General features: G+C 35.7%; 2 protein-coding genes across 2 annotated transcripts; one reads left to right on the top strand and one right to left on the bottom strand.

The window, feature by feature from the left end:
* Positions 1-13: 13 nt before the first annotated feature.
* On the bottom strand, positions 14-7,338 carry LOC145238801 (dihydropyrimidinase-like). Its single transcript, XM_080102070.1, has 13 exons — positions 7,157-7,338; positions 6,948-7,067; positions 6,516-6,704; positions 6,133-6,312; positions 3,880-3,993; positions 3,645-3,720; positions 3,369-3,525; positions 2,845-2,977; positions 2,383-2,534; positions 1,864-2,022; positions 1,329-1,417; positions 1,156-1,251; positions 14-733 (listed from the first exon to the last, which is right to left on the bottom strand). Exons 1-13 carry the CDS (start codon positions 7,265-7,267, stop codon positions 636-638), a joined length of 1,674 nt encoding a protein of 557 aa, XP_079958196.1. The 5' UTR covers positions 7,268-7,338; the 3' UTR covers positions 14-635.
* Positions 7,339-8,138: 800 nt separating this feature from the next.
* Positions 8,139-12,471, top strand: LOC145238802 (transmembrane protein 33-like). Its single transcript, XM_080102071.1, has 6 exons — positions 8,139-8,485; positions 9,031-9,122; positions 9,379-9,566; positions 9,971-10,172; positions 10,810-10,893; positions 11,941-12,471. The coding sequence occupies exons 1-6, from the start codon at positions 8,417-8,419 to the stop codon at positions 12,089-12,091; spliced, it is 786 nt and encodes a 261-aa protein (XP_079958197.1). The 5' UTR covers positions 8,139-8,416; the 3' UTR covers positions 12,092-12,471.
* The last annotated feature ends 5,882 nt before the right edge of the window (positions 12,472-18,353 follow it).

Raw genomic sequence — 18,353 nt, 5'->3', positions numbered from 1 at the left:
CCTGGTACAGAAACTTGGTGATGAAGTTTATTGTGTGTAGATTACGCAAAATGGTGAGTTTGGAGAAAAAAAGCGAAATGAAAACGAGGGAACTGAAATAATGAGACAAACAAAGAACAGTGAATGAAATGATTTGACCACAATGATTAAGTAAATTGCACACAAAAAATTAATTGTTGACATTTAGAAAAGATATGAATAATTGCACTTTAACTTAAAGTTTGCACGTTTTGTTTGATTACAAAACATTTTTCATTTAATATTAAGGCACAATTGCAAAATTTTACACCTTTTTTGACTTTGCATAAAGATAAGACAGTCAAGTTTCATTTTTACGAAATATTTAATTAGTTATAATGAGGGATTTCAGTTTAACATTGAATATGTATTATTTACTGTTTTTATTATATGAATGACATGATACACAGGTTGTTTTTTATCAGCACAACATTTTTTCGGAACCTGTGTAACATATGGCTTTGGCCAAATTGCACAATACCAGCTACATTTGTTTTTTAATTACAACGTCCCTTGCCAATCTATATATATTTTGTTGTATTCTAAATCAAACTACAAAAACTATGCAATATACACCACTATACTAACACACACTTGCGAAACCCATTTTGCAGAGTTTAGAATTGGATCTGTGATTTTCCACCAGGGGGTGCAAGAACTTTGGTCGAAGGGGTGGGTGGGGATGTAGGGGTTTGTCCATTGCTGATGTGCTGTCCTGAAAATTAAACACCAGTTGGCCATGAAAACAATTCACTGGTCCACAGAGCTCTTCGAATTTGTAGTATTATGTGATAATATAAGCTGTCATAATTGCTTTTGACTTATTGTAAATATTTTTCAACTGGGTGAAACCATGGTAAATGTAAGCATGTAGAAATCCCATGATAATCCAAACATAACAAAGCATATGTGTGGACATCAAGCTATGAATATTAATACCATAAAATATTAAAAGGCATGTACAGTTTGTTTTAAATGCCTAATATTTATGTTGCTTTATTTTAGCTATATATTTTGAAGTTTTTAGAAGGCCAATTTTGTCAGATAAAACAAAACTCTGAAGATGCCTGTGTCAGTGCAACCTAAAAATCATTTTGCATTGAAGTAACTGTTTAAGACACATAGCAATGAACAGACCTGAAGTATTTATTGAAGTAGTGTGGTGCATGTTACGAACCCTCGGACTCTCCTCGGATTGAGATGTTGTTGATCCCTGTATTTTATGAACAGGACCTGGAAAAAACTCACTGTTAACTTAAACACACATTGTTTTGTTAATGTACTTTAACACAAAAAACCCTCGGCAGTACCTGTATATGGTTCGCGTTCAACCTTTTTGGGATCATGAGTTTCCTGGCGTTTTAGAATTCGGTTGTATACGTACTTGCAAAATGGTTTTCTATGACAGAATAAAGTTAATTTAACTACTTGAACCTTAAACCAATATTGCTTAAATTTTAAGGTAAGTTTATTCTGCTAGTTACGAAATCAAAGCAACACGTCAGCAATAGCAGTGTTATTTGAGAATGTATGAAATAAGTTAAATTTCATAAGGTTTGTTAAGAAATGTTATGCAACAGAGTCTCACAAGAACATAAGGTTAGTCAGTTGCTGCAAAACACATTTTGGACTACCAAGGGGTCTCAGCCCAAGAGCATTCATGGCATACTGATCTATAAATCATAGTACACAACCGAACTGAGCCAGACAAGCTTGGTGTTGAGCCTGCTGAAAGTTAAATCACGAGCACCATTGTCTGCCTGTAGTTTGACATTTCGATAATGTACATTGTAAGTTACAAGCAACTGTAGCATAAAGGTCAGTAGTGTTGTGAATGCCTTGTACCTTGGAACATATTTTCCATCACCAGCTGAAACAGTAAACTTTCCATCTTCGTAAACCACTTTTCCACGACTTATTGTGCAGACAGTTACACCATGACAAACCATCCCTTCAAATATGTTGAAGTCCACTGCTTGGTGGTGAGTCTTTGCGGAGATGGTCCTAACATGGAAAAGATGGTCCATAAAAAAAATTATATTGTAATAGCCTTAGCAAGTGGAACACTAAGTACTGCAACATGCTTTTGCTTAGCATTTTTGCAATCAATTCTTGCATGGCAGAATGTCTATTTTGTTGAGGTCAGTAAATTCATTACAACAAAGGTTACTATTTTTGACCAAACCATTACCCATAAATAGCAATTACAGTAAACTTTGGTTTAACCGAATTTGCATAATCCGGATCTTTACCTTATTCAGGTGTACAAATGATTTGCAATGTGGTAAGATTGGAACTAAATAAAAAAAAAGGAACTAATATATTTTTATTGTAGCATAGTAATAATAACGTTTTTGTGTTTACCTTGTTGCGTTGGGATCCCACACAATAATATCTGCATCAGAACCAGGTGCAATAACCCCCTTTTGTGGATAAATGTTGAAAACCTTCGCAGCATTTGTACTTGTCACTGCAACAAACTTGTTTTCATCCAAAATTCCAGAGGCCACTCCTTTCTGTAAAATCCAAATGAAGGGGTTTTAAGATGAATTCTGCACAGATTTATGCCATACGAATTGTCAAGCCATTTGATAGATTTGACATACAGATTATAGTGGCAAAAAGTCAAATGTTTAAACCTTTCTAGGCCCAGTCACATAATGCCTTGGAATGAAAGTGTAGTTACCATGTGTTAAACCCTCACCTACCAATTGTAACTTATACTATTTACATCCTTATAAAGTTTCAAAACAAGACCTTTAGTAGTTAAGGTTTATGTCTAATTACTGTATTTTATCAAACCTATTTTTTAAACATTCCACTAACCTCCCATATGACAGACATACGATCTTCAACTCCATTAACTCCATTCGGAATTTTAGCAAAATTGTCTTTGCCCAAAGCCTTCTGTGATCCATTGAAAGTGCAGTTGTCTGTTCCTGTACATTCCATGTCACCACTACAAAGCAAAACATTTTTAACCCATACCAGTGTTTTTGTGCATATATAAGAATGGGTTTTCAAAATTTTTTTAGCAAAGATTTGCACTTGGACCACACAGAAATTTCTGACTGTAAAAAATGGTGTGGATGAAATATACAAACATTTTGGGTTACAATGACATAGCCTATTATATAATTTTAGCATTGTATGAATGATAACATTAGTTACACACAGACAAATCCGGTTTATCACATGATCTGTTTAACTGCATAAGAAAAACTTTAGTTAATCGTATAGTTCATTGCTTTAAAAGGCTTAGCAAATTGGTTATGACATCAACACAATCTCTGCAGCATTTTCCACAAGTAAAATTTTCACTTCTTCAAAGCCAAAAAGGTGTTTTGTACCTTGCCAGTAATTTCATCAAGTATTTAGGTGTAGTGGTGTCAGGGCGCAGTGGTGGGCCCATGACATGCCCTGCCGCATGTCGCCAACACTTATGCCAATAGTTTGTACCATCTGTACCAAGTCCGGCTGCAATCGGTTCGCCAAACACAACATTTCCTGAAACAACACATTGCAGTGAAGTGTTGTTACTATTGCAGGAAATACTATTGCTGTATTAAAATGTTTTTTCCATGAGCTGTAGTAACATGTAAATGGGGAATGGAAAGCAAATTTACCTCGCCTTCGAGCCTCCACAATAACGTCAGCTGATGCCTTGCTCATCACATGGACAATATACATGGGGCAGTTTACCTAAAATCAAAGTAATAGAGTCATGATGGCAAAACTAAAAGTCTTAAAACTGAGTTAAATAGCATAATGCATAAATTTTTTAATTGCACCTCAGTTATTGCATATTCAGCATTCAGAAGATAATTGTTATTTTTTCAAAGTACATCATTAAATACACACCCTATTAGCAATCATGACCGCTCTGTTTGTAGCTTCAGCTTCCACATCTTCAGGACGACACATCTCATGACCTTCTGGCCCAGTAATACCAAGATCCAACATACGCTTTTGTTCCTATATAAAACTAGAATAGTGGTTTTCCTATATATTGCCAGTTTACATATACTATATCATATTTAACGATGTATCACATATACCATTTACTATATTTATAAAGGATATATATTTGGCACCTACATTTCATTAAGTCCCTATCTTTTTCCTGGCACTTTATAACATAATTGTTTCTGCAAGCATAATCTAATGGGTCCCCACACATATGCACATGCGAATTGGTAACAGTAAAAATAGGGCACAATCATTGTTAGATATTTACCAATTTACTATACACATTATTTGATCTACACATATGATTGTTTTTGCAAGCAAAAACGAATGGGTCCCCACACGCCCGTTTGTGCGGATTTATGGTAAACAAACATCCTGGTTACTTTTAGATTCTTAAGGAAAAACTTAACCCAACTTTAAAAGTTTTGTCCATATTCTTTTTGCATCATTATTGTCATATATATAATTACAAAAAACAGTAAATAAGAACAGGATAAATACTTTCAATTTATTCTCATGGTTTGACCTTGATATTGTCGTTCAAGGTCAGTTTTTAAACACAATTTTCCAAAAGTGAAAATGTGTTTGATAACTTAACTAGAAGGGTGGCTTAGCACATATTGCCCTTGCATATACACTATAACCTATTTTAAAACATAAATATATTTCCTATGCTTATTTTGTATTGGGTCCCACATTAGCCATCGTCTTTTTTAACTTTAGTCGTTTCTGCAGGCAAAAACTCATGGGTCCCCACACATGCAAAGTTGTAAAAAATGCACTTCAAGAGATAACCATGAGAAAGTCGGGTGTTGTAAGGTAAAACACAGTGATCGGCACTGGGCTTAAATAATAATACTATGTAGAATACAAACTATAAAATTAGATTCACTCCAGATATTCTTTGAAGTATGTCCTATTTAACGTTTTAAAAAACTGAGCCATTTTAGGGGGCTAGTAGGGCAACTAATTGGGTTCGACACACAAACTAAAAAATATATAAAAACCACAACGACTTAATCAATAGTACTGCAAAATTTCAGCCCATGTTTAAAATTTCGACCACTAGAGGTGTTTTGAGCAACAACTGTTAATGTTTCTGACGTCATAGGGCTGTTAACAAGCCCCTAACTGCCATGGCGCAAAAACGTTCACCAAGCAACCCACCAACGAGCAACATACAACTGGTTGCCCTTGTAACACTATCGCTCAAAAGAAATCTTTCGTTTGTGGTGCCCAGTAACATACAAATACGTTTTACACTTTAGTGGCTTGTGGGGTAAATGTTAGGACTACAGGGTTGAACGCAACAATTGACACCTATAAATGGCATACTATACAAGAAATCCAATTTTCAGCTAATTCTGACACTGTATAAAAACTCACTCATTTTAGGGGGCTAGCGGGGTAAATACTGGAGTTATCAACAAAACAAAGTGGGATGCACATCTACATAACTATATCTACCATCTGTGTGAATTTCAGCCAAATCCATCAAACATTTGATGGAAAAACGAGTCGGACAAACTTCGGGGTAAAAACACCCATTTTAGGGGGCGAGCGGGTAAATACTGGGGTTATCAACAAAAACAAAGTGGGATGCACATCGACATAACTACATCTACCATTTGTGTAAATTTCAGCCAAATCCATCAAACATTTGATGGAAAAACGAGTCGGACAAACTTCAGGGGAAAAATACCCATTTTAGGGGGCTAGCGGGGTAAATACTAGGGTTATCAACAAAAACAAAGTGGGATGCACATCTACATAACTACATCTACCATCTGTGTAAATTTCATCCAAATCCATCAAACATTTGATGGAAAAACGAGTCGGACAAACTTTGGGGAGAAAAAAAAATGAAAGAAAAAAAAAGAAATAAAAAAAAAACAATTTGAGTAAAATCAATATGTGTCCCCTTCAGGGAAGGAGACCCATAATAACACATATATGTATGTTTGCTCCATGTATGCCTCAAGAACAACAACACATACATTTTACTGACAATCAGTTTGCTGAGAAGATGTTACTAAATTTATTTTTTCATTATTACCGACAATAGCATATGTCCCCAAATTTTTTAAGTAAAATGTAAAACTTATGATTGACCCTCTGCCAGCTAATTCTACAAATAATTCTTACATGAGCAATAACATCTCCATTTTCAGCATGCATCATGGCTAAGGCACCAATGTCTCTGCATCTTTTGTACACTTCATAAAGATCAGCATCACCAAGCATGAAGACATCTTTGTAAGCCATAAACATCTTAAATGAGTTTACTCCTCTGTTAGTAACCAACTCCAACAGTTCCTCGCTGACCTGCAAATGCCCAATCCAATGTTTATGTGAAACAAGGTTAAGTTCAAAAATTCAAGGCACTGGTGGGGTTAACCAATAAGTTTTTTTGACCAACATTTCTTGACCAAAACATAGGAATATACTTGTATTAGACAGAAAAAAACAAGAAATAACAAAAAGTAAACATATGAAAACCAAATAGAATGACTTTTTATCAAAAATACCTGTGGACTCCACCATGTCACTGCAACATGAAATGAATAATCACAGCACACTTTGGGATCAGCCCAACCCTTCCATTTATCATAGGCTTCCAAAAGAGAAACACCCTTTTGGTCGAGCACAAAGTCTATTATCATTGTTGTTCCTCCAGAAATTGCAGCTTTGGTTCCAGTGTAAAAATCATCAACTGCCTGAAAGAACACTGAATGTAAGCACACCAGTAAAAATATTGTGGAAAAGTAGAAATAATGATTTTTTTGTAGCACTTTTTGATACAGTTATGCACATTATTGTAATAGATTTTACTAGATTTTGCAAGCAGGTAATGCACACAAACATAACTGGATCAAATAACACAAATGTATTTTAGACAACTTTACCAACAGCACAATGCTTGTTTATTTATTGGATAACACTACATACATTCAACTTACAAATGTCCCCATGAATGGCAATTGCATATGCGTATGGGTATCGATTCCACCGGGCATAACAAGTTTTCCAGTTGCATCAACAACTTTTGTACCTCCAGGTGTGGACAGATTTTTTCCAACCTGTAGTTTAAAACCATATAAAACAAGTTTTTATTTTGGTTCAAATTCTATGTCAACAAATGTTTTCCAAAACTTAGCAATAAACCAACCTGCGAAATGATCCCATTTTCAATGTAGACATCTGCCTCAAATGACTGGTCAGCATTTACCACTTTACCACCTTTAACCAGTAATCTTGAATGACTTGCACCAACCGACATGATTAACAAATAAACTAAAGAAACTTTAAACGTGATAACTGTAAAAAATAATGCAACAACCAAATTTTATTTGATGTCAAATTAACATTTTCTACAATAAAGGGGACTTGACTTATTTGGAGTTTTTTAACTTTGGAGCAGCCAATTCGCACAAGAAGGTAACTTAACTTTGCTGCTATTGAAGTAGTTTGCAGGTCATCCCAAATCACCTATTCTTGTCCAGCCGGAAGCATCTTATTGCAAACCGGAAAGAAATTAAAAAAACTGCAGAATTTTCATTGCATTGCGCGGCATGTTACGCTTGAATGGTTCTTGCACACCTTTTTCGCAAGTATCGATGAATCGAAAAAATCGTGTTAAAAATCTGTTTGCAACAACAAATCAGTAAATTATTTGCAAAACAATTGAATACCCACAGTTTGTCGTTATATGCCTTCGTTTGTGTTAAAGCATAGTATACCATGGCTAAAGCAGAGACTACTAAGCTTAGTAGTCTCTGGTTAAAGTATCTACAATCGTTTCTTTATTTTAATTTCGATAATTGATACATAAAAGACGTGCAGATGTAATTTTAAATCCACTTAAATGTGCAATTTAAACAAATGCTATTGCTTTCTTCGTTTTTGAAATATGTTTGTCACATGTTGCTGTACCTTTCAGTGCTATTAAAAGTGTCAAATCAAATGTAGTTACTTTTACGTCAATCTTTATGGCACAGTAATTGAACGATTCCTCATCACGATTTACTGCCGGCAATTTCAAGTAGAGAATTTTGTTTCGGCACCGTCCAATGCTTCCCGCCCGCTAAGCCCGCACTGAATGTATTTTTGCGAAAAGTACACACGATTGGCGCTATTTGGGTTGGGGTAAGGGTTGTAATGAAAATAATACCAACAATCTCAAGTATTCTTCTACCCAGACCAGAGGCTTAGTCTTAGTGCGGGCTTTGCATGGCGGGCTTGTAGTTTTAAACGGCAGCGGCACCCATTTGTTTTGGTGTCAACTGATTGTTGTGCACTGTTTCTTGAAGTAGTTTTACAGTGCATATTATTTGACTATCACTTTTTGACAATCTCCTATAGGCAGAAAGCACTTTCGGCTTTAGTTTGACTGACGATCCTTAATCCAGAAGAACAAAAAGCAACCAAAATGTCTGACAACACTCCAGAGCAAAATGAAACAGCTCAACAAGAAGCAAGAGATTCTGGATCAATTTTGGTAAAGCAATAAACACCTAAAATAAAAATTATGTCAAACTAGTGAAATATGCCTATTGGTATATACTACCATACGTCCTCTTTTTGGAGGACATGTCCTCCTTTTAAACAAAAAGCAAGTTGTCCTCCAAGGACCATAAAAAGTGCCCAAATGTCCTCCTTTTTAATTTTTTGATTTACTGAATATCAATGGTGCAGTTATGCCTTTAAAAACAGACCAGAACTACATCTTCACCTTATTTTTTGAATAAATATGGGTGGATTTTACACAGCACTTTTGTGAAAATATAACCTTAGTTTAGTGTGATTAATGCTAAACTTCATATTGGACCATTTGAGTGCCAAAAAACGTCTAATATCTTTTGCTCTTCTTTTTGCACCATAAGAAAGCTTTTTTTACAATAATGTGTCCTCCTTTTTGTTGATGGATATATGGTAGGCCTACTATTGGTACAACTACTTTACCTAATTAAACAGAACTTAGATAATTTATGTAGTTTTGATCACAGTTGAATTGGAAATTGGAATTTAATTGTTTTTTGTTAGGCCTTCTTGGCAGCAAAGAAAGTTGGAACTGCTATGTGGGTTATGAGGTGGTACACTGTGATCCTCAGCATTCAATACATGTTTTTCTGCAGGTATGAGACTCTTAATTATGGTTTTGTTGGTGTTAACTTTTTACTGATGCATGTCAATATAAAGCGAGAAGTCAAAAACATTTGCTCTACTGCTATAATTTGTACACTCAAAGTGTAAAAGCTTTCTAATTTTGAATAACATTTAGCTGTTAGGGTTGTACCGCATCAAATTTGTCCCCAAATATCTTTAAAATGGCTTGCACTTGTTACATAAAACAGTCTGATTATTTTACAGTTTTAACTATTTCTATTCCAGTGCATTTGAAATGGGGCAATACTTTCAGCGAGCTATAGTTGCCAATGCTGTTGTATGTGCACTGAGGTTACACCAGCGAGTTCCACAATTCCGTTTTTCTCGAGAACACTTGGCTCTGCTCACACAAGAAGATAGCTGCCACTACTTAATTTTCTCAATGATTTTTTTGTCTTGTCATCCAATCACAAGTATGATTTTTTTCATGTTTTTTTTGATACCCTTCTTTGAAAACTTCTGGTCAATGAACACTTCTTTTTGTAAACTTAAAAAGTCTTGTTGTTTGTATATAGGTTAGCTGTCTATATTACAAAAACAGCACCTTGCTTAATCATGGTTTGAACCAAAAAAATTTGTCTGGACTATGTGGGGATTCTTCAAGTTTTAAAGATTCATATTAACCAATGCCGATTAGTTAGGCCTTAACACATTACAAATCATCTGTATCTCAGGTTTTGTCCATTAGGCAAAGATCCGGATTAATCGAATCCAGTTAAACCTAGGTTTACTCTATTGCAAAAAAAACACTGATCCTTTCATCACATCAAAACCTTGGCATCCTGGATATGAGGTACCACATTTGATTTTTTTGCAGTTGCACTGATGCCTGTTATTGTATTTGGGGTGCTTCATGCCAGCAGTTTTACTCGCCAAATTATGGATATGCATGGATCAAACTCTTATCCATTTGCCAGGAAAATCATAAACCACATTGCTAAGAACCAGGCTGTTTTGTTTCGATTTACAGCGCTGAATGAGATTTTATTGATGCCAACTGTATTTATGATGCTGATATCGTAAGTTGATTTGAAGGTAGTTATCATATAATAGGACTTGTGTCCTATAGACCAGGGGTCGGCAACCTTTTTTGCACTGCGGACCGGTTTTGAAACTAAAATTTCATCGCGGACCGGTCTTCAAAAAACTACAAATATATAGCTATAAAAACGCTTAAATTAGTTTATTATGCCTGGGATACATGGGCAAAAAGTTTTATAGCAAAAGTATACGGCCCGGTAATGAACTCCTCACGGACCGGTACCGGGCCGCGGACCGGCGGTTGCCGACCACTGCTATAGACTAAAACATTATGGTTTTGTTTACATAAAAAAAAAAGTTTTTTTTTACTTTGTGTACAAAAAGTTTTTTTTTAAATGTGCCACTAATACACTGCATGACAGTAAGAGAACTACTGTTACTCTGCACTAGAAAGATTGAGTAGCACTGCTGTAGATAATCTTTGTCTATTTTGACATCAAAAATAAGAAAAATATATTATTTTTAAATTGACTTTTGAGGGAATACAATAATGTGATTTGTTTGTAGAATTGCTCATTTTGTATTTCAGCTAAAACTTTGAAATATTTTTGAAAGCTTAGTGAAAGTATAAATGCATTGCACTTTTTACTAATTGATCAAAAACTCTTGTTTTAGGGGTCGAGCCACTTTGTTTGCACCATTTTTGTACTACAAATTTTTGCAATACAGATACCTTTCAAGAAGGAACCCATATTCAAGGTATGTAGCTGCTAAAATATCTTTAGCAAATGAGTTATATTGTGTACATTTAATCAAAAACACAATGGCCAGAGCAGTGGTTCCCAACCTATTGCAACAATTTCCTTACTTAACAATTGAAAACATTTTATTCATACCCAATAGATTAGTAGATGCTAAACCACACAAAGATCATTTAAAATTGAGTCTTTTATCAACTTCACATGTTATATTCCCAGAGCTTAAGTGTCTGTTTACAAACAACCTGTAAAAATTGAAGTAAATTTCACTCATGTTATTAAAGTTTCAAAATTCCTCCCCAGTTGAAATTCTTTACTAAGATGTGTCCTGTATACACAGGGACTTTAAGAATAATATAACATTTAAACCTTGTCTGAACCGAAACGAGATCAACAAGTTTTCTTACGTTTAGCAAAACCGTTTGCACGGAAAACTATGAAACACGGAACAGCCAGTGCTAGGCAAATATTGTATTTAGGTACAATACTTGTTTTAATGTTACGTTTTTATTAAACCTCCCAACAACTTCAATAGCGCTATATGCAGGGTTGCCATACCGTCCTTATTTCTAAGATTTGTCCTTATTTTGAAGGGCTATGTCTTAGAAAAGTTCATTGTCCTTATTTCTAAGAAATGTCCTTATTTTTGACTTAAGTCCTTCTTTTGTCTTATTTTCAACAATTACTGGTCAAATCCCTGCTACAAGTAAACCTAGACCTAAGCGGTTGTGAGATGCACGAAGTATTTTCTACAAACAAGGAGTTGCTGCAGCAGATTTTTTTCTTGCCCAAATATTGCATATGGTGTGTCATTGCTCATATAAAGGCAAAGATTTGTTCACAATGTTTGTTTCGTTTCGTACGAAAATATATTTTTGCGGTTGTCCTTATTTTGGGCTTCAAGTCAATGGCAACTCTGTGTACACATGAGCTCTCTTGCTGTTATGTTTTGATTAAACTACTTTTTAAGTCCCGGTATAGTGTTGTGAATTTTATTTATCAAACAAGCACTACCCTTCTTAGCTCTTATGTAATTGTTTCTATTTAGGATGGTGTTCTATGAACTGAGAATGGTAGCTGAATCAATGTCAAGGAATCCAAATTGTCCACAATTTTTGGCATCACTCATTATAAGAATGATTTCAGCTATTAGTAACTTAGCTCCATCAGTGCAGCCTGAACAGCAGCAGCAGCAGTAGTCTTTTAGTTGTCTAGCTTATTTGGTTGACATCTTCATTATGCGAGAGATTTCAAACATGGATATTGGATGCAAGATCTGCTGCTCTGGTCTTTTTGTATTTAACAACACTGATGTACACTGCATTCTACAATTAGTGTTACAAAAAGAAATATTAAATATGTGTGATAGCAATCTTAATTGAGCAGAAAAAATTTAAAATGTGCTAATTTATTTGGCATGTTGCACTCTGGTACAGGTATTACACAAGTGATTGAAGTGTGTTTTTCAAAGAGCATAAAGCAAATTTGGAAATGATTCTTTACACTAATTTGTGGAGACTGAAACCTTTTTTTCATTGAAAAATATTTAATGTTGTAAAATAAAAGTTTGTTTATCAAGCCCCTTGTGTACTGTACCATGTCATATAACTTGACAGTCCGGTAAAGCAGTCGTTACTGAAACTCAGCTATAGACAACGAAACGTAATATAGCGGTTTTTTCTCTGAACACTCACAAATTTCAGTTGTTAGTGCAACAAACTAAAGGCCTGTGTATGGGTACGAGCATGTTGGCTTTATTCCCCAACTTGGCTTAATTCTCCAAATACGTAGTTTCCTTGAGCGGTATCCAACCCTTCCCTATGGTATGAACTAAGTTGAGGTCACCCAAAGTAGAAAAAATCTACTAAAAAATGATTCAACATACTTGCAATATACAAGCTGCTCCACGGCGGACTTATTGTGAGCATAACGCATTCAGGCGGTACCCGCCCACCGAGGATATAAATGAAACAAACGAACAAATAATGCTTGGCAGGCAATGCAGCCCAGCGCTTGGCGGGAAACATTACGCCAAAATACAATCACTAGATGGAGGTGTGGAGCAAAAAGTAACCCATCAAAATCTTTGTCGCAAACTTTTTCAATGCCACGAGTGATTTCTTTTGCCTGCATTTAAAACATACTTAAATCATTACAGACTGCAATTTAGTTTTTTTTTGTGGAAAGCTTGGTGATATTAATACGTTGAATTTTAAACAAAAAAAAATACAGACACATCAAAGTGTATTTGATACAAAGACCTCGAAATATTTTCAAACTATTTTAGCATACAAGTCCAGTGTTGTTAGGTGCGTAAATTGACCTTCCCTTTCCCCCTAAACCAGGCACTGTAGGCCTACATTCCTGTTTCATATCAACTCTTGACCCCGAGCAAATTTTCAGATTTAAATTCCGACCCCAATCTCTTGCTGCTATGGATAATCTTAATTTCCACTGTGTTGTTGGAAATAAGAGCGCTCAAAATCAGCATGACCTTTGTTGAGAGAGTTAGGAGAACAGTACTTTCCCCCAAAACAACTGGCCAATTACAGTTCGTAGTGGTGGCTTTAGGGTGGTCTATTTTAGTCTGCATTTGCTCGGTTATGGCTCTTCATGTTTGTGATGGCGAGAGAAACTCACCACTGCTTATTGATTTTGACAACTCGGCCACATTTACAACAACTAACAATTCATGTATGACGCACGGGCCCCTGCAATCGGAAACTTCTCCCCTTTGATCCAAAAATCGTTATTTGGTTTTGCAAGTTTCGCGTTTTTGTGTCACATTTCTCTTTCTGTAGCAATTGTCAACGGATAGGAGAGATACGTAGTAAAACTAACACTGCTACAAATATCACCCTTGGTTTAAAATCGCGTGACTGAAATTGAATGTACAATTGCGAATTCGGTTTGTGAGATGTCTGTGCGCTTCTCCTGTGTCTATTTGACTCTTGGTGTCTTACATGTGACACATTTTTATGGTTAACACAAAATTATAAACATTCGGATTTGTTCAAAGTAACATATGAAATAGCCTAAACCAGTGGTTCTTAACCGGTGGGAAATTTCCCACCAGTGGGAAATTTAACGTATTTAGAGGGAAATTATGTCAGTCAGGAGAAACCAAACTCGGTACTGTGGGTCGAATCCGGCTTTGAATTAACCGTTGAAAGTTAATTTACTGCATTTTTTTCGCAACAACATGTTAGATTAATTTCATCTAGTTTTACAATACATATAAAAATCCAAAGGCCGTTTGTTACATCACAGACATGTCTGAGAGTATTAATGCCTTTGTTATTATGCGCGAATAAATGCCTTTCTATGATGATTGTGATGCAATAATTGAGTTTTGCAAGCAGAGAAGATTCTTCAATATTCCACACTATTTTACACTCTCACTGAAGCACTATTCAAACTACATAAGATTGCAGTAAGCCTTTACTTTAAGTTCCCAACCAAGTCGCTTTACAAAATTATTTCAATCAAACAATAATTTTTTTGTTAATGTAGGGCACAAAACTTATCATAAAAATAACAGAGTGGGAAATTCGAACTTGGTGATTCACTTTAGTGGGAAACCATCCCAAAAAGGTTAAGAACCACTGGCCTATACGATAAAAACTTTGCAGACAGATTTAGGCAAACAATCATAAAACAAAAATACGTGTTTCGTGGGTGGTGTGGTTTTAGGACAAAAATACTAACAATATAATGCCAAAACAAGGTAATAAAATTAGAAAGCATTCATACATTGAATGCCAAAAAATCGGTATTTTTTTTCTTTAATATTTTAAAACAATAACAAATGATCAATAATTGTTCAACTGTTTAATTTATTAATATTATTGATTCATTTTTTTAGCGACACCTCAAAATTGTAAACTTCTAATGTTGCGTAAACACTACAAAACAACACAACAAACTAAAAAAACGTATTTGGCGATGTAGGCTAATGCCAAACAGCGAAAAAAAAATGTTTTTCTTTAGCAATCATTTATCTTGTAAGCCACGTAACGAAGTGCGCTTAGGTCACGTTCATACACACGACCAGTCGCTAATTAATATCGCCGCCACCAATGATAAACACATACCAGTGCGTCGGGAAAAAGGGTGGGGTCGTAGTTTGTCAAACTCATAAAGATTACGAACGTCGTGGAACATTTGGGCGACATTTAAATATCAATGTTTATGCCCAAAGGCCTTCATACGTCAGTACTAAGAAAATTGCTTGAATGATCCAAAAACTACTGTAGATTGTTTGCATTATTAATAACAATGACTATTGTTGTTGAAAATTCTACGATAAAATGTATTTAATTCATTTACAAACGTTTTTGCAAATTGTTCAAAACTTGATTCCAAACTTACAAATTGTATGTGTCATAATAAATTGTATATGTATATATTATAAATAAAACAACGTTCATCAACCGCATTGACTACATAGTTTTGCGTTGGTTACATTTAAAGCAGGGCTTTGCAAGAATTAGCTGTGCCTAATTAAAAACTCGCGAAATAGATGAACTTGTATTATCTGCAAACCAATCTTTTCTACACTTTACCCTCAAACCACCGGAAAATATCGCATTAAAGCGTAGAAAATTATATAACCTACATTTTCTCGAGAAACTTTGCAAATGGAAGCGTTCGTGTTTCGAAGACCGCGAGAGTCTTATCGAAAAATCGGTTCGCAATGGCGACAATAAACAGAGATTAGGGCGGTTAGAGTGATTACTTAAAAGTTTCAATGCAAATGATGACATGCATTTTTTAAAGAAATGAGTATAGATTCAAAGAAATTTTAACCACCGTTCCTTTTAAGCTGCTTGCTTACGCAAATGCCTATTTTAATGGGAAAAGAACATTTGCTGTGCATAAAAGCAAGTAACAATTTCTGTGGTTCTTTATCCTTTTTAATGTTATCCATAAAATTAGGATTGAAAACTTTGACGTCACAGAAAGATAACAAAATATTTGAAATTTTGATTCTCGTTTCAGTATTTCCGGTACTAGGTAGCATGGGTGTAAGGTAAAATACATTAATAGAGAGTCAACATTGCTTGTTATGACCTTTTTGCTGCCAAAGCCAAACCCTTTTAGTTTCTGTGTATAAATGTTTACTGTGTAACAAAACCTTTTCTTATCTTTTTCGGGTTTAGGCGTCGGTTGCAGATTTTTAGGTTCTTGTTTCCAAGTTAATTGCAAAATATGCTGCAACAATCTCCTTAAGTTGTTTGTATCTCGTCTTGTGGTTTCCAAACCATACTTTCTGATGGATCAGATTTCACGATCTGCCAAGCAAAATCCATTCTCTTTACATCCAAGATTGTTCAAATTGTTTCACTGCATTTTTCCACTTTAAAACATTGCTTTCATGAACGTTGTTTAAGTTAGCTCAAGGGTGTCTATGAAACTGGCGTGTTTCGACTTTTTAAATGCTTTTCAAACTGGCATACCCACTTTATTTAACGCAAACAATTTCCATTTTTTCGTCGCTTGTGGCGCTAGACGGCCACTATTTCGATTCTATTTTTTGCAAACCAAAAATGGTTTCTTAGTTTTGTTACAACACAAATCCTCAGAAAATCTTAATATTGAAAAACAATGTTTTCAAATGTCCAAGTAAATGCAATTTATTTTTTCTTCTTTTTTTCCGTCTACATGCGTTTTATTTGCAAGATATTGCTAATATTGTATTTTTAGCATCTTCATCCACATAAACAGTATAACCACTTTTTTACTACAGAAAGCTTGTTTACTTTTATTAAACTATTAACCACCGTCGTCACGTCATCACGCGAGACGACCGCTACGACGTCATAATCCCAAAAAGCGTTTCATTGTCGACAGACGCGACCGGGTCATAATGCAGCGTTCAAGTTCGCCAATGATAAAGATCGCGACCACAAATATTCTATCCGACTCGAAATCGTACTTCGTTGGCAAGCGGTCCAACACAACCAGCTATCGGTATTGCAATCTTATAAGCGAACTGAGACACGGCGGTTAAAGCTGCAAGTCGCTAAGGAAGGGACTGCTAAGGAGAACTGACCGATTATCGGTGTTAAACCGTGAGTCCAGATTCGAAAATCTGATGAAGACCTAAACATCTCGGCACCAATGTAAACCAGCAGTTTGCGCGTGAAACCGCATTGATTTGTGTTAGTTTGTGCAACACCTTTAGTTTATATTCGACGGCAACTGCTGCTGGTTGGGTTGCTGACGGATTTGACACGAACCTCGAAATGAATGCGGGCATTCTTTATCGACAATCGCGATTGTTATTACTTTTTATGTCGCTATACTTGCAATGCGCGCGTGTAAAAGCAATGCAAAACCGGAACCGAAACGTTTTTATTTGGGTGAAAGTTCACCGAAGTAAAAAATATGTTTAATTACTTGGGCAGACCTATAAGCACTTTATGCTTGCAAAACACATTGGCAGACATGCTTATTTTATAAAACAATACATGATGTACGTTTTTGTAAGATATGTCAAATAAAACAACAACAATTCAATTATATTACATAATATTCACATATATTGTATACCATTTATCTTGCGAAAATGCAAATGTGGTAGAAACACTTACTAAAGCACGCGGACATATGATGCGCCTTTGTATAGATAACTTATTGTTGTGCAAGACATTAGTCAATGCACATTTGCTGTCATTTGCATTCTGTATTGAAGTAACTGGATATCAGCACTTCGAAGTGATAGCATGCAAACTATACAACAAAGAAAATTAGTAATGGTGTGTAGACAAGTAGAGAAAAGACATGCGCTGTAACTGGTGTGATCAATTGTTCGGAAACAATCGCTTCTGTAAGGAAAGAACTACAGTGCCCCGCTCAATCTATATCAGCGGCCCTCCCTTTGCACGGAAACCCCTCAAATTTACATTCAGTTGTGATCTATACACCTTCCTTGTATTTTCGGGGTACAACTCAGCGCAAAGTGATTACCAGTTTGGCCGTTGACTGCACGAGGCAGCAGGCACGGTTTAGGAAATAGCCTTGATAATTACTTGCTTTTGAACGAAGGTAATTACGCCTGGTGGTTTCATGGTAAACATTCTGTTATTGGCTTGTAGCCGCCTGTCCACTAGCGCCGTTAATACCCTTTAATATCAACAAACACGCGGTTTTTAGCAATATTGCACGCAAAACTGCAATATAAACAAACAACCAGTCCTGGGTCATTCTTCTGTCTGACGTATTCGGTTTTGAGATTCGCGCAAAGCGTGGAGCCGCCGGAGCGCCAGGAGAATAGAAGAAACAAGGAGAGGAGATTGGGAGAGAGAGTGTAGGGAGAGGCTGGAGCTGCGCGCGTTTATTGAGATTTTTATTTTGCGAAGAGACACAAGTTACCGAATTAACTTCATTTTATTGTCGAAGCGCGACTGCTAGTTTAACGCACCTAGGCCTCGTGTTGACAGTGGTCCTATAAATACG

This window comes from Phallusia mammillata, chromosome 7 (genome assembly GCF_965637545.1).
Source record: "Phallusia mammillata chromosome 7, kaPhaMamm4.hap1.1, whole genome shotgun sequence".
Lineage (NCBI taxonomy): Eukaryota > Metazoa > Chordata > Ascidiacea > Phlebobranchia > Ascidiidae > Phallusia > Phallusia mammillata.
The sequence above is the reverse complement of the archived record's forward strand: the minus strand, read 5'-3'. Positions and strand labels throughout refer to the sequence as shown.

Excerpts from the sequence above, each read along its gene's own strand:
- LOC145238802 (XM_080102071.1), top strand. The coding sequence starts at position 8,417 with ATGTCTGACAACACTCCAGAGCAAAATGAAACAGCTCAACAAGAAGCA. Across the intron at positions 9,123-9,378 it reads CAATACATGTTTTTCTGCAG|TGCATTTGAAATGGGGCAAT; the intron begins GTATGAGACTCT and ends TTTCTATTCCAG. Across the intron at positions 9,567-9,970 it reads GTCTTGTCATCCAATCACAA|TTGCACTGATGCCTGTTATT; the intron begins GTATGATTTTTT and ends ATTTTTTTGCAG.
- LOC145238801 (XM_080102070.1), bottom strand. The coding sequence starts at position 7,267 with ATGTCGGTTGGTGCAAGTCATTCAAGATTACTGGTTAAAGGTGGTAAA. Across the intron at positions 6,313-6,515 it reads TGACATGGTGGAGTCCACAG|GTCAGCGAGGAACTGTTGGA; the intron begins GTATTTTTGATA and ends GGGCATTTGCAG. Across the intron at positions 1,252-1,328 it reads TGAACGCGAACCATATACAG|GTCCTGTTCATAAAATACAG; the intron begins GTACTGCCGAGG and ends AGTTTTTTCCAG.